General features: G+C 42.2%; 1 protein-coding gene across 1 annotated transcript in view; it reads left to right on the top strand.

The window, feature by feature from the left end:
* Window positions 1-14,120, top strand: part of Vldlr (very low density lipoprotein receptor) — a gene marked incomplete at its 5' end in the record, with an annotated part of 36,981 nt that overhangs the window by 1,936 nt on the left and 20,925 nt on the right. Inside the window, one exon of the mRNA XM_010640138.3 lies at window positions 11,696-11,815. Within this exon, the coding sequence (XP_010638440.1) occupies window positions 11,696-11,815 (120 nt within the window). The remainder of the gene's footprint in view (window positions 1-11,695; window positions 11,816-14,120) is intronic.

Raw genomic sequence — 14,120 nt, 5'->3', positions numbered from 1 at the left:
GACGGCCGTGGAGTCCCTAGCGCCGCGGGGTCTCGGAGCCCCCGCCCGTCTGCAGCCGTAGTGGTATTCAGGCCGAACAACTTTCCTGGGCCGGCGACGGAAAGCCCTTGGACCAGGGGATTCACAGAGACTTGGTGGACCCCTGAAGCGATCTTAAGAGCCGACTCCAAGGGGCTTGCTTGCCGGAGGGTGCTAGGGAATTGGGACCCAAGGGTCCCCAGAGGTAACACTCAATCCGGAGTCCCCACCTCCTGTGTCTTGGTGGCTGAGAGGGCCCTGCTGCCTGCAGTCACGAGTCACCTGAAGTGAGCGTGAACTTTCAAGTGTGGGCTGGCAGCCTGTGGTCGGGCAGTCCTTGGGGGCCCCCTGCCCTTTGGTACTTGTCCTGAGTGCGTGAAGCCCTAGACGGCTTCTGTGCCTTCTGCGATTGGTTGGAACCCGCTCCCATTTAGCAAGGTCACGTGGCCCCGCGGACACTTAGTAACGTAGTAGCAGCTGGAGAAGGGTTATCTCTGAGGGAAAGTAGAAGGCTGGGCAGGCTCTGGCAGGCCCTTCCCTGGGATACTTTCTCCTGCATGGACTGAAAAAGAAGTGTGTAGAGAAAATGGAGTGCGGTGTGTAAAGACCTAAGAACCCAGAAAAGTCCTGCTTACAATAATTTTTAGGCGCTAATGTTAATCATTACTGGAGGTAAATAAGACTAACTAGTATCTCAGGATATTGCCACGACTTGCAGTACATTTTTTGCAACATTTCTGAACACTAAGATGTACCAAAGACCATTAACTATCCAGGGATGTGACCCCCCCCAATCACTTTTGCTTCATATTTTTGGAATTTAAGAAGTCATAGATTTTTATTAGAGATTAACATTTGCCTATACAAAGAGAGGGTTGGACCTAAAGTGTTGAAATGAGTTAAAGTCGCATGTTCCCTTGTCATTCATTGGTAGATGAGGACCCCTCTTTTTACTCACCTTGTGACATGTGAAGGAGGTAATCTGCCATAAACAGTGGAAGGGAGAAGCCCACACAAACCTGAATTTGTCAAAGGAAGGGAAATTTTCCCTTCTGAACTGGAGCACATTCTGGAGTTGGCTGAGGCAGGTATTGACCCCAGACAACCCAGTCTAAATCCCAAGACATGGGGTGAATTTCTGGCGTTGGTCTTCTGTGCTCACCCTTGCTCTTCCGTCCTCCTCTCCCCCAACAACACTCCCAGCCCAGCTCCAAAGCACTGTAGGACAGGACAGGTGTGCACGAGGACTTTGTCAAGAAACTTAGTAAAGGCTAACAAGAGAAGTTATAGGGGCTCTAGGACATTTGCCTCCAACCTAGGTACAGATTAAGATCTGGAGTACTGTATTGGTACTGTTTAAGGTCAACATGTAGAAGAACCAAAGTTTTGTGCGAGCTACTCAGAAATAGCTAACAACCAGCCAAAGAATACAAAAACAAACAAACAAACAAACAAAAACTTCTCTTTTTCTGGGGAGTGGGTTGATATAACAGGAAATGCTAACTGGTCCAAAGGTAGGAAACTGGCAGGCTAAAAGAAAAGACACCTGGGTGGTTTAATCCAGGTAATGTTGAGAGGAAATATGATGATGGTGGTAACCCTTATCTCTAAGCCCAAGAATGAGCATGTCTTTAATGGAAGGCAGGCGGCCCTCTAAGCCCCTTGAAAAAGAGTCAGCAGCCAAACTGCCACAGGCAGTGACATTTTCTCATCAGCTTTGTTCCCAGAATCTCCCTCTTGCCCACTTCATGTATCACTTACCCTTGGTGCTTGTCCTGTGTCATTTTGTTTCTTTGCCTTCATTCAAGTCTACGGAAAGCAGGTATAGAGGTCAACTTCCATGGTGCTGTCAGATGTGGAGGATCCAGTACAAAAAACTGCATAGTTAAGCAGTAAGCACCACTAGTAGAAGTGGGAACCTCCATCCTTAAAACAAATGCAGAACTGATCAGTATGTTTCTGCTTCTTATAAAATTGAGTAACAGTGTACTTGACTTCACTTAAGCAGTTTTCTAACCATTCTGGAAGAGATGAAATGTAGTTACAAGCTCCTTCTGTTGCAGGAGGGGTAGCAAACTAAGACAAAACTGAGACCATGCTATATATGTTATTCTTGCAGTGTCTAGCATGTATTCTCTTGCTTAATTGTTCACTGAAAGCATTAAAATAACAGCAGCCCCAAGTATAGCATGCACTATAGCGTGGCATAAGAGCAAGGGAACAGATAGTATGTAGCCATATGTTTGCAGGTTTCGATCCCAAAACAGTAAGGCCTGACACATAGTGCAGATATCGATAATTTTATAGCGAAGATCTGGACTATTTTCTGTTTCTCACAAATTGCAAATAACATCCTTCCCTAGGGAATAGTGAGCAAGCTAAGGCTGTCACCTACCTACTTCACATGACTGGCTTCATTCTGTGTACTGACCTTCCACTGGAAAGCCACCTCCACCTGCTAGCCCATGAGAAATGACATGACTTTCAGGATTATGACGGAGTCTGTAATGATGCTTATCACATATATATCTGCCTCATGACAACATCTCAGTGGGATAAGACAGTGGGCTAATTCATAGATTCAAAACTGCTTGGTTTGCTTCCTTCTAGTTTGAATTCATCTCAAAAGTGCATAGGTACAGTATGTCAGACTACTTTCAGGGCAAACAATCCAAAAACCCTTCTTTTGAGGTTCTGAGAAAGATGTACTTGTTGAATAGAAAACTAAGTGGCTCAGGGATAATATTGTCCAACCATAGAAGGGAAAATCTAAAGAATGATTTTTTTAATGTCTTAGAAGAATTCTAGGAGAATCTGATTTTGTAGCATAAAACTATCTCAATTGTAGTCTCCACATTTATCAATGTATATCAGTATCTCTTTCTTAAGCTCTGCTGTTGGCTTACAGTAAAAATGTTAGCCAGGAGTATTGGCACACTCCTGTAATCTCAGTTACTCAGCAGGTGAGGCAGGAAGATCCCAAGAGTTCAAGGCCAGTCTGGGCAACTTATAAGACCTTGTCTCAAAATAAAAAGGGCTAGAGATATAGCTTAGTGGTAGAGGTCCTGGATTCAGTCCCTGCTACAAACAAAACAAGAGACAAATCTCAAAACACTGTTAATAAAAATTAGTTAGACACATTTAACTATAGCAGCTGAATACAATGATGGCAAATAATACCTTAAACTTAGCCGGTGAAGTCTCCTAGGAAAGCTTGGGCCTGCTAGTTATTTTACTACTTCAGTTAACAATTAACCGAGAGAATGCCCACTGGGTGTTCTGAGGATAAGCATAGAGATCTGCTAGAAATGTCTTAGATCCTTTACCTGCTTTGGGTCTTAGAGATGCTACATGGGGAATCTGGCCCTGTATTTAGGACATAACTTCAGAGGAAGAAGCCTGAAACTGGCCAGAGTGGCTGATCTTACAACCTTCATGGTGCATCTTTGTTGGCTCTGGTGGCTAATGGCCTTTATATGAATAGACACAGTGCTGGTGATGGGGGTAGGGGGTGAAGGAATATGTAATTTGCCAAGCAAGGAAGATGATAAAGAATGGTTATGGACAACATTTGCAAACTCCTTTATGTGTTGTAATGTACTATTTCCCCCAAATATTATGAGTAAATATGGTGCCTATTTTATAGACCACCTGTACTAGTATTAACTACTTCCTGAGTTCTAAGTTATTAACTGCTCTATAGGTTTACTAAGTCTGTTATAAATTGAAGCCAATTTCCTTCATATATCTGCCTGAAAAGATTTGATGTCCATCCACTGAGCACCTACCACACGGCATATGGCACCGGGCAGAAGCATATGGCACTATGTGACCACATCGTCCCTTTGTGGCATTTCTTGTAGAAAGGAGGTCAGACTGGGAAATCAGTGATCCAAAGATGGCCTGAGATAGAGGCTGAATTGGAGTAGCTCCAGGGTTGGGACTTCATCAGGAAAGCAGATAGCAGCTGAAGATTGCTGGAGTCTCCATTTGCTGGTTAGGTTATAGCTTATGAATTTTCCCTAAAATCATCAAGAATTTAGACTGTAATATACAAAGCCAGAAATGATTCCATCTCTACAGATGATCTTGCACAGGTTGCACAGGTGACTGAAACGACAATGGATTGCTGCTAACATTGCCAAAGAACACTGAAATGTCAGAAGTAACATCCAAGTCTGATGCGTCAAACTTCTTGCCAGTTTAGCTCATGCTGATTTCCCTCCTGTGTCAGAATCTCTCTCCTCCCAAAGAAATAAGGTTAACACACACATTCTCACAGATAAGTGTGCTAAAGTGCATCGATTTTAAATGATAACATACCCGAAAGAGAGATGAAAATATTATCATGCATAGGGAAGGTGGCCCTTCAGAACCTGGTCTTCCAAAGTAACCTAGCTAATAAAACACCTAGTTTCAATTTCAGAAAAGCTGAGAAGACTATTTTGACCAAAGTCTTCAGTTCAGACCAGCTTTCCCGGTGAGCTCATCTGCAGTCAGGACTATTAACTACTGCCTAAAGAATCTTTGGATGTCAGGCAGCAGCAGGTCCTGAGTTGCAAACATGAATTCTAGATCCTGTCTCAGGAGATTCCAGGATCTAAAAATAGAAACAGGTAAATAAGCAGATCTTAGTGCATGGCAACGATGAGACAGGCACAGGGAACTGTGTGAAAGCAACCAAACTATGCCTGGCTCCACCTCATCCCAGAGGTCCCATCTGAGCCCAGTCCTGGAGGCTAAGTGATCAGGAGCACCATGAGCCAGTGCAGACAAATGCGCGGGACGTGAGTGAGGCCTTCTGAGCTGTTAGCTGATGGAGCCTGAGAGGTGGTGGGTGGTGACCGATTGGGAAAAGTCTGGGGAAACGAGTAGGGAACCTAGATTCAATCCTAGAGGCAGTGGGAAGCAAGAAATGGTTCCATCCAGAGCTCTTCTGGCCTTTGTAAGTTGCTTGGATCACTGTCTTGATTTGGGTATAGCATGTGGCAGCCTGGAGGCAAAGGAACAAGAGACTTAAATTTAGATCAAGTGAGAGATGAAGGATTAGATACGGCAAATGTCAGGGGAGAGGCATCTGGGGTTATTTCTGTTACTGACTTAGAGTAAGTGATGGGGCCAATTAAGATAGGACTCATAAAGATAGGAAGACAGATCTATTGTGTTTCATTTTGGGTTTTTTGCTTTGTTTTGTTTGTTTCTTTTATTGAGTTTATTGGTACATCTTAGGTATACAATATAGTTACATTCATTATTGGGATCTTGTACCTCTACATGACAGGTGGTCATGGTTCTCATTGTTTGTTTGTTTTGTGAGACAGGGTCTCACTATGTAGTTGAGACTGACCTGGAACTCACTATGTAGTGAGGATCACAGTGATCCTCCTGCCTCAGCCTCCCGAGTGCTGGGATTACAGGCATGCCCCACCACTCCTGGCTCACTTTGTATTTTGAGGGAGAGTCTTACTATGTGGCCCAGGTTGGGCCACATGAATGGATCAAGTGATCCTTTCAGAGGCTGGGATTATAGCTGTGTAGCACCACATCTGGCTGGAAGATAGATTTTAAAAAACTTCTTCATCGTGCATGACTGTTAAGGCATCTAAATGAATTTTCCTGCATAATGGGCTCAAGAGCATTGCTCCGGTTGTCATCGTCAAAATTAGCGTTTACCTCCTCTGTCCACTGAGGAGGGACATGAAGGTTTGGGGGGATTAACAGTAGACACAGAATTACAACCTTGAAAATTAGCCTCTTCCATTATGTATAGAATCTATAGCTTCTTAACCAAGGGCCATAGTTTTTCTAGAAGAAGATCTGCTAAGAGAATTTTAACATATATTTAGAAAGCTAGAATGGGAAAGGGAAGTATACACACACACACACAAACACACAAACTATTATGAGAGTGTCACCATAATAAGTGAAGCCTCTTAATTCTGGATTAACTTAAGTGAGTTTTGGTACCTAAATTCGAAGTTAACAGAATATCCTAGAAGTACATGGTCTTGAGTTGGATGCTGTAGGTTATCTGCATGCTGAGTAGTATATCAGGAGCTAGAGTGCCTGGGTTCAAATTCTACCTCTTCCCAAGGCAATTTGGGGCAGATTATTGTATTTCCCTTATTTAAATGGGTTTGCTGGTCTGTAAAGGAGAATAATAGTGCTGTCCATGTAGAACTGAGAACTATATATGTTAAAAGGCAGTCTTAAAGCCATATACGACCAGCAACAACAAAAACAGCATTCATTTATTTATCCAAGATTCCTAATAGTATGTGCATCATAAGTAAATAGAAAAACAGACGGTTTAACTGTGAAATTCATTTATTTCAGTGAATGAGAATAATTAACCTAAGAATTTAACAGTTTTTAGCAACCTCTAAACTTGCTCTTAAAGCTTCTGAGGCTGAGTTTAAGGCCAGAGCACAGCCAACCTCTTCCTTCATACCTTGTCTCAGTATTTTGCCACTTTCCCCATAGGAAAAGTTTTTTGCTGACTCAGAAGTCTGCTTGTCCTATGAATAGAAAGACTGGCATTAAAGTAGCAGTTGAACTAGACTAAAAATAAATGCCCTTGGTATCCCCAAAGTGCCAGAACAAATGGACTGAAGAAACCCCAGCATATGAAATTGTTCAAGCAACACAGAAGGGCAGGGCGGAAGTGAGTACTTGGCCTGGGCAGCCTCAGCAGTGTGGCAGGATGTGCCCCTCTGTGCAAGTTCAAGTTCTCTCTGAAGACACCTCTTCTGTGTTCTGGCATTCATGTTGATGAGCTTCTGCCAAGAGGCTGCTCAGAGCCCCCACAGGGAAATCAAGCCCATCTTGAAGGCTTGAAATTCACTGTAAAGTCCATGCAGTTTTTACTGAAGCTGACATATTGTTCTTCCATGTTAACCCTTGCAGGGATGACTAGACACTGGAGGCTGGCATCTGTATATTAAAAACCCTGAGGGCTGGGGATTTAGCTCACTGGTCCCACCGCCTGCCTTGCCAAGCACAAGGACCAGAGTTCAATCTCTGTCTGGGTAGCAGCTTTATCTATTGGGATAAGCAAGGCTCCTGGGCCCTGAGTAGTGTGTTTCCATCTAGATGAGTGGCAGCAAAAGCAAATAATTATTTGATACCTTGGGGGATTTGTTTTTACTAATTTAGGTGTCCACGTAAGTGAACAGTTCTAAGCAACTTTGAAACACCTGACCCACACCCATATTCAAAGTATTAGAACAAAACCTAGATACTTTGATTGTTTTGTAAGAGAACATGTTTCAAATTCTTGTACAAAACTGCAGTATTCAAAATCTCCCTGGCTAAAAGAGCTGAAACATCTAGAGCCCTGTCTGTCATGGCTTTTCCCCTGATGTCACCCCTTCACTCCTCAGGCATTGCCTGTGACACACTGGGGCATTGAAGAACCCTATAAAAATTACATTTTCCTCTGACTTTTCACACGATTGAGCAGACAGCACCTGCAATGTAGCGAGCCCAGTGCTTCGGCTCCCAAGGTTATATTTTGAGGTTTCCCTGGCTTTAGCTTAGCATAAGAATTAAAAGAACCTCGTGTGTTGATCTCAAGCTCAGCCTGCTCCCTCTATGAAAATATAATACTAAACTTGAGATTTAACTTTCTTGGATGGAAATAGACTACAGGTCTGCAATCCTATAATCCTCCAAAGCTTTGGTAACCAAAAGCTTCTTAACTCATCTGGTGCTGTAAATTCTCCTGGACCCCTTTGTACAGCAGCAGTCCTGGTCAATCACCAAAGAGGGAGAGATAGGCTTTCTATGGAACCTGGAGAAAAAACCCAGTGTGGGCAGTCAGGGGGCTGAGGTCTCAGCATTCAGTTTAGCATCTGAGCTCTTCCTGCTCTGCGTGAAGCAGGGAATTAATGGAATTAGGGAGCACTTTCTGCATGTAGCAAACTCCCAAAACAAAGTGCTCAGGAAACCAAGAGGCATGGCCATAAAGCTCAAGGTCTTTGTTTGCCTGTCTTTAAAGGGCTCCTTAGAAAGCCAGCTAGCCTTCCCGCTCCCACCCCAGTCTCCCACCTCTCTTAGACAAGTAGGGATATCTTAGTAACAGCACACTGTACCCCTACTACCAATTATTCTTCCTCCTTCATGGAGTATCGTGGAGGGGGAGTTTTATAAAAATCAGGCCGAGCTTTGGGTGAAGTGCACACATCATCCAGGGTAAGAAAAGGTAGAAATTAGACTTCCCTTTACTGTAGGACATTGAAATGAACACTAAGAAAATGCTTCTATGTTATGAGCCTCCTCAGTGTATACTCCTGAGGCAGAGGTGCAGAGAGTTTAATAAACTTGTACTATTGATAGCTTATATACTCCAGCTAAATTCAGAGACATTCTTGAGAATGAGAGTGAACTACATGTCAGCCTTAGACTATTGTACCTCCATGCTTTAGCCCGGGATATCTTGATCATCTACAAAAGCTGTAGAAACAAACAAAAAACCACCTCATTTTTAAAGGAGGTCTTCCAGGTACCCAACCCTAACATGGCAGGTCTTCACTTGACATCTTCATCTAAGTCTCTATCCAAGTCTGATTATATGGCTACGAGTCGCCTACGTAGATGTCAATGTCAGAGTTTTTGTCTCTCTTTGACTTAACCCTCAGTAACTAGAGCCCTTGAAAAAGACCAAGCTTTTCAACTTTCACCACATTCTAGCTGCAGTTGAACTATACTAAGTGCATTGATACCTATATTCTCTGACAAACTGTTCTTTTTCTAATTTTTTAAAAAGTAAAGTACTCAAAGTAGTCTCTTCCCATTCCCAGTCTTCAGTGGTGGTAAGGATGGAGAACTCTGGCAGATGGCCTGCGTGGAACCAACACCATCCTGAAAATACGGTGGCAGTGGGATGAGGAGAGGAGACAGCCAAATAACTCATCCCTAGCTTAGGGGCATAAAAATAAGTGATGCTTCCTGATAACAATCTATCATTCCTCTTATTCCCCTAACTCCCTACTGTTCAATATGCCAAAAACTATAGAATGAGTAAGTATTATGAAATGTTGGCAGGAAATAACCAGAAAACTATATTGCTTTGTAGCTGGGTGCTAACTGGACTAGACTCTTAGCAGCTGAGTGACAGATACAGATTTTAAGGCAATATAGTTACTGTGCCTGAAGGTGACCACACTCATGTGGTAATCCTTCCTTGGATCAAATTTTAATCTGCCTGTAAATCAGCCACAAAGCACAGAATTCTGTCCCACAGCAAGTACTCGATACCGGGAGGACCAACTGGAGTATTGTGCACATAGCACAAGAGTTCCAGTCTGTGCTTGTCTCTGTTATATGTCAGTGTCCCAGCTGCAGATGTGAGGTAGCAGAGAATGAGAAGTCTTTCCGCTAGGAGCCTCCCTCCCCCAGCAATCTGCATGCACTATATGGTTTCTTCCAGTATTTGTTCGAGGCTGGCTCAAGTGACCAGACCCGTGCCCTCAAAGTAATCACAACCTCCAGAAGGACTGAACTGCTAATGATAGGAAACTCCTGAACATTAGCTATTGTGTGCCAGGCAAAACCCTGAGTGCCCTCCAAGTTCAGTTCATAACACTGTGAATTAAATGCTTTTACTGAACTAAAGAGAACTGAGCTCAGACAAACGGGATCCATATCTGTGGTGCTACCTCACTCTCCTTTTTTCTCGTCACTAAATTAGAAACGATCTCCTTCTGTCTGTTACCTAGGCTTTCTTGGTGTTTTTATCTTATCTTGGCACTATTTTTGCAAACATGTGTTTTTGCATTTAGGCCTCAATTTTTAAGAGGAAGAACAATTTCTACTCTCTCCTTACTGCCTTCCTTCTAAATCTGCTTTACTTTGCTTGTGATAGGAATGTGATTTAGGAATAACAGTATGGATATGAGAGAGCAATGCCACGAGAGAGTTAGGGTTGGCGGCACGTGTATAGTCACACCTGTCATGTACACAGTCGAGGAAAATGAGACAAGAAGCAGAAGTGATGCCCCATGGCCTCTGGGAAATCTAAGTTCCTTTTATCACGGCCCAGCTCCACTGGCCCAAGATCACTACTGCAGCTACCATGCCCCATTTTCAGGGATCAAAAAGAGATGAAGGGAAGGAAAAGGAGTCCCCTCTCCTTCTAAGGATACAGCCATGTAGCATCTGATGATGGGTTTATGTTCTGAGCATGACAGTGTTAGGCCCTCTTGTCACTGTCCAAATATCGTGTCATTTGCTTTCACAAACCGGGATGGTCCAGCCTACTGTACGTGCTCGGGCTGTATGGCGTAGCCTGTGCTTCTAGCCTACAAACCTGAACAGCATGGTGCTGGACTGAACACTGCGATGCATTGGTAATGTTTTGTACATGTAAACAAAAAGCAGAGTAAAGCTGCAGTACACAGGAAAGAACGGTACACTTAGCATGAATGGAAATGGTCTTGCGGGGCAATGAGCGAGAAAGGCTTAGGACGGTTCTACGCCTACTGCTTTAGACTTTAGAAGCACTACATACTTAGCCTGGACTAAACTTATGAAAAAGGTATGTTTTTTTTCTTTTTTCTTCCATAATAAATTATCTTTAATGTGCTGGCAGGTTTTTTTGTTTGTTTGCTTTTTGGTGTTGGGAAGTCAACCCAGGGCCTTGTAAAGCTAAGCAGGAACCCCGACCACTGAGCTCTGTCCCCAGCTCTTACTGTAATTTTGATTTATATTCTTTTTAACTTTTTGACTCTGTATGATAATACCTTAAAACTCAATGTACATCTGCACAAAAATATTTTCTTTATATTTTTATCCTATAAGTTTTCTATTTTAAAATATTTAAACCTTTTTGTTGTTGTTTTGTTGTTGTTGTTGAAAAACGAAGACACTAGGTTGTGCAGGGTCAGGATCATCAGTCTTGCTGGTTTCTACCTCCACATCTTGTCCTACTGGACTGGCTCCACAGGCAAGAACATGCACGGAGCGGTCACTTCCTGTGCTAACAGTGCCTTCCTGTGGATGCCTCTTGAGACCTGCCTGAGGCTCTTGAGTAGCTGTCACCCTTCTTAGAAACATACTCACAGTAGATTGCTTGCTTGGTTTCACTTTTCATCATGGATTTGCTTGCAACTCCCATGAACATTGCTCTTTATGAGGGAAAACTTCTCAGCATTGGGGGATCCATGTTTTCAGACTTTTTAAGGAGCTTGTTGAATTCTGCAAGAGTTTCTGCTAAACCTTTCCCTGTGCATTTTCTTGAGGTTTTTCTTCTTCTTCTTCAGTCTTATTTTGCCGCTTCTTCAGCTGTGTGTTCAGTAGGTGATGCAAATTTTCAAGCTCCATTATGGTCTTATAAGATCACTCGTGTTTATATGGTTTATAGTGACCAAAACATCATGATGTAGCACATGACTATATTTCTTAGAAGTCATATATACCATGTCTGTTTACATCCCATTAATCAGAATGAGTCCTTTGGTTATGTCTCCAACCATTGAGCATTAGAGTATGCCCAGCTCACCTAATTCCCCTTAGTTACTGCCTCAAGACCCATCCATCCATCGCTGGCCCTTAGAATGTTATAACTGAGTTGGTAGCTCTACTTTTGAAAGCATCGCTATTAATGGATTCTGAGTAATTTTATCTCTTGACCTACCACCCTTCTTTCCTTGATTTGCTAAATGTTCCTTGATTCTAGGGAGAAAAACAAAATGTGAACCTTCCCAATTCCAGTGTACGAATGGCCGCTGTATAACTCTGCTGTGGAAATGTGATGGAGATGAAGACTGTGCTGATGGCAGTGATGAAAAAAACTGTGGTAAGTAAAGTTTGATCATGTCAATTGCTACCTCATTTGGACTTGTGCGTTTCATTTAAATGTGATGATGTTACCTAAGTTTCTACAAATATATTGAGATTCTGCAAATAAAATCGATTCCAAAGAATTGCTTTGAACCAGAGTCCGAAGCATCTATACTACTCCACTCAGAGGAATATAACTGAACGTTTGGCAGGGGGTTATCAACTTAAGTATGGAAGGCTGGAGGTAAGATGGAGCTCCTTTCAAATGACAGGACTTGGTTTTCTTAGGGCAGCAAATATGAGGTATAGGAAGCTAAGGAAAGGGAAGGGAGGGCCAGAAATAGACAAAAGATTGATTAGAAGGAACATTTTATAATCCTCAAATTTTCTTGATCACTGAAAAGAAAGCAAGCTTCGGACACTCCAAAATCCCCTAAAGTTTCAAGAGGTTAATTCTCTAACGTAGAAATTATAAGCCATCACAGAACAAAGATCACACCAACATTCTTTTGTAATTCTCACCACAATAGTTGCTGATTCTAAATAAAGCATTAGGCAGAGCAGAAGACATCCTTTCTCCCAAGGAATGGGAATATAACGTCATACCATTGATCAGTATCTATCAAAGGATCATTGTGAGAAATGCCTATGTGTGCAGTCTACGTAAACTCATGTCCAACAAAACAGCTGAGAACTGACGTCAAGGTCCCGTTTAGGTACCCCCAATTCATGCCGAAGTTTGCTTTTTGATCTTTTGTTATGTGTTGTTCACGTTCTGAAGCAATATTATGTGTGAATATAGGAATTATTGTTGCCATCTACCTTTTAAAAGATGTTATAAATATATTTTCCTATACAAATCAGAAATACAGAAGAAAAATAGAAGCAAAATGAGGGTGTTGTTGCCTGTCATCTTATCCCCTTTCCTAAAATGTTTAAAGTACACATCATGTAAAAATTGTCCTATGCTTGGTCTCTCCATATGTCATGGGGTTTTATGTCAATGAACAGATCAGTAGCTCCTTTGGGAGCACAGAGAGTCAATTCTGCATTCTCAGGGAAACAGCCTTCCTCCATTCTCAGGACCACGAATAGTTCTCCAGAGCTACACGTCATTTGTATTTAACACTAAGATTTAATCTACTTGGAAAACATTGGGTTCCATGCTATTTCTGAGTTACCTCGGTAATATAATTCTCTTGAAACACACCTTACCAGGAGGACCTCACTCTTTTCATCTGTTTTCTTTTGTGTAAGTAGCACTTTTCCCTCTATTCAAAATTGTATATTGGGTAAAACCCATTGCTTTTTCTTAAAAAGTAATTATTTTATTCATGTTGTAGAAGTCCTCTTTTATCATCCAACTCAGTGGAAATGAGTCTGAGTCATTTTAGGGTAAAACAGTAATTTTTCCTAAAATAATTTCTGCATAAATATCCTCTGCTATCCATATAGAAGGAAGGTTTGTGTGAAGACAGGAGGAGGTAAATGGATTGTAAAGTGAATCAAGATCACTTGAAGTGGGAAAAATCAAATATACCCATGGCTAGAATTTGTCATTGCCTCCCAGATCTGAAGGTAGAAAAGGAAAGGGGAAGCCTTACTGAGAAGCTCTGAACACTTATTTTGAGATGCTTCTTTATGAAAGGGAAGAGGTTCACAATGACTTAAAACTTTTAAAGCAACCTCTTGATTTCCCTGTATAACCTTTTGTTGTGAAACTTGCTTACAATTTTCAGCAGAGCTCTTTTAAGCATGACGACTAGCATCATGTTTAGTATGTGTGCTGCCGAAGTGAGCACGCTAGCATCATATTTACTCAATTTAAGCTTCAGTTCCACGAGCCATGTGTTTCTTTTAGCCACAGAAACGCTTTTATTTTTTCAGTGTTATGCTGAGCTGGTTAATCAGTAACTGAGACACCTGAAATGTGTAACTGCTGGTTTTCTTCCCCTTGTAGCACCTGTGAATTTCTGTCCATATCTCAAAGTCGGTATGAAGGTTTGTATTTAGATGCCCTCCAAAAGCTTATGTGATCATATCTTGGAAATTGGGGAGGTAATTGGATTATGAGGCTTTTAGCTAACTTGCTATTAATACGTGGGGTCTAACTGAAAGATGTATGTCACTGGGGGTGTGGTCTAGAAGGCTGTGTCTCCATTCCTGACTCCTCCTCCAACTCTTGCTGCTTCCTGGATGCCATGATGTAAGCAGCTTTCCTCTGCCAGAACTTTCTACCATGCTGCTTCTGCCTGGAGCCAGCCAAACATGCATGGATTGAAACCTCTACAAACTGTCATCCAAAATAAACTTTTCCCTCT

This window comes from Fukomys damarensis, unplaced genomic scaffold (assembly GCF_012274545.1).
Source record: "Fukomys damarensis isolate Sample0158 unplaced genomic scaffold, DMR_v1.0_HiC HiC_scaffold_31, whole genome shotgun sequence".
Lineage (NCBI taxonomy): Eukaryota > Metazoa > Chordata > Mammalia > Rodentia > Bathyergidae > Fukomys > Fukomys damarensis.
Note: the sequence above shows the minus strand (reverse complement) of the source record. Positions and strands in the feature narration are given on the sequence as shown.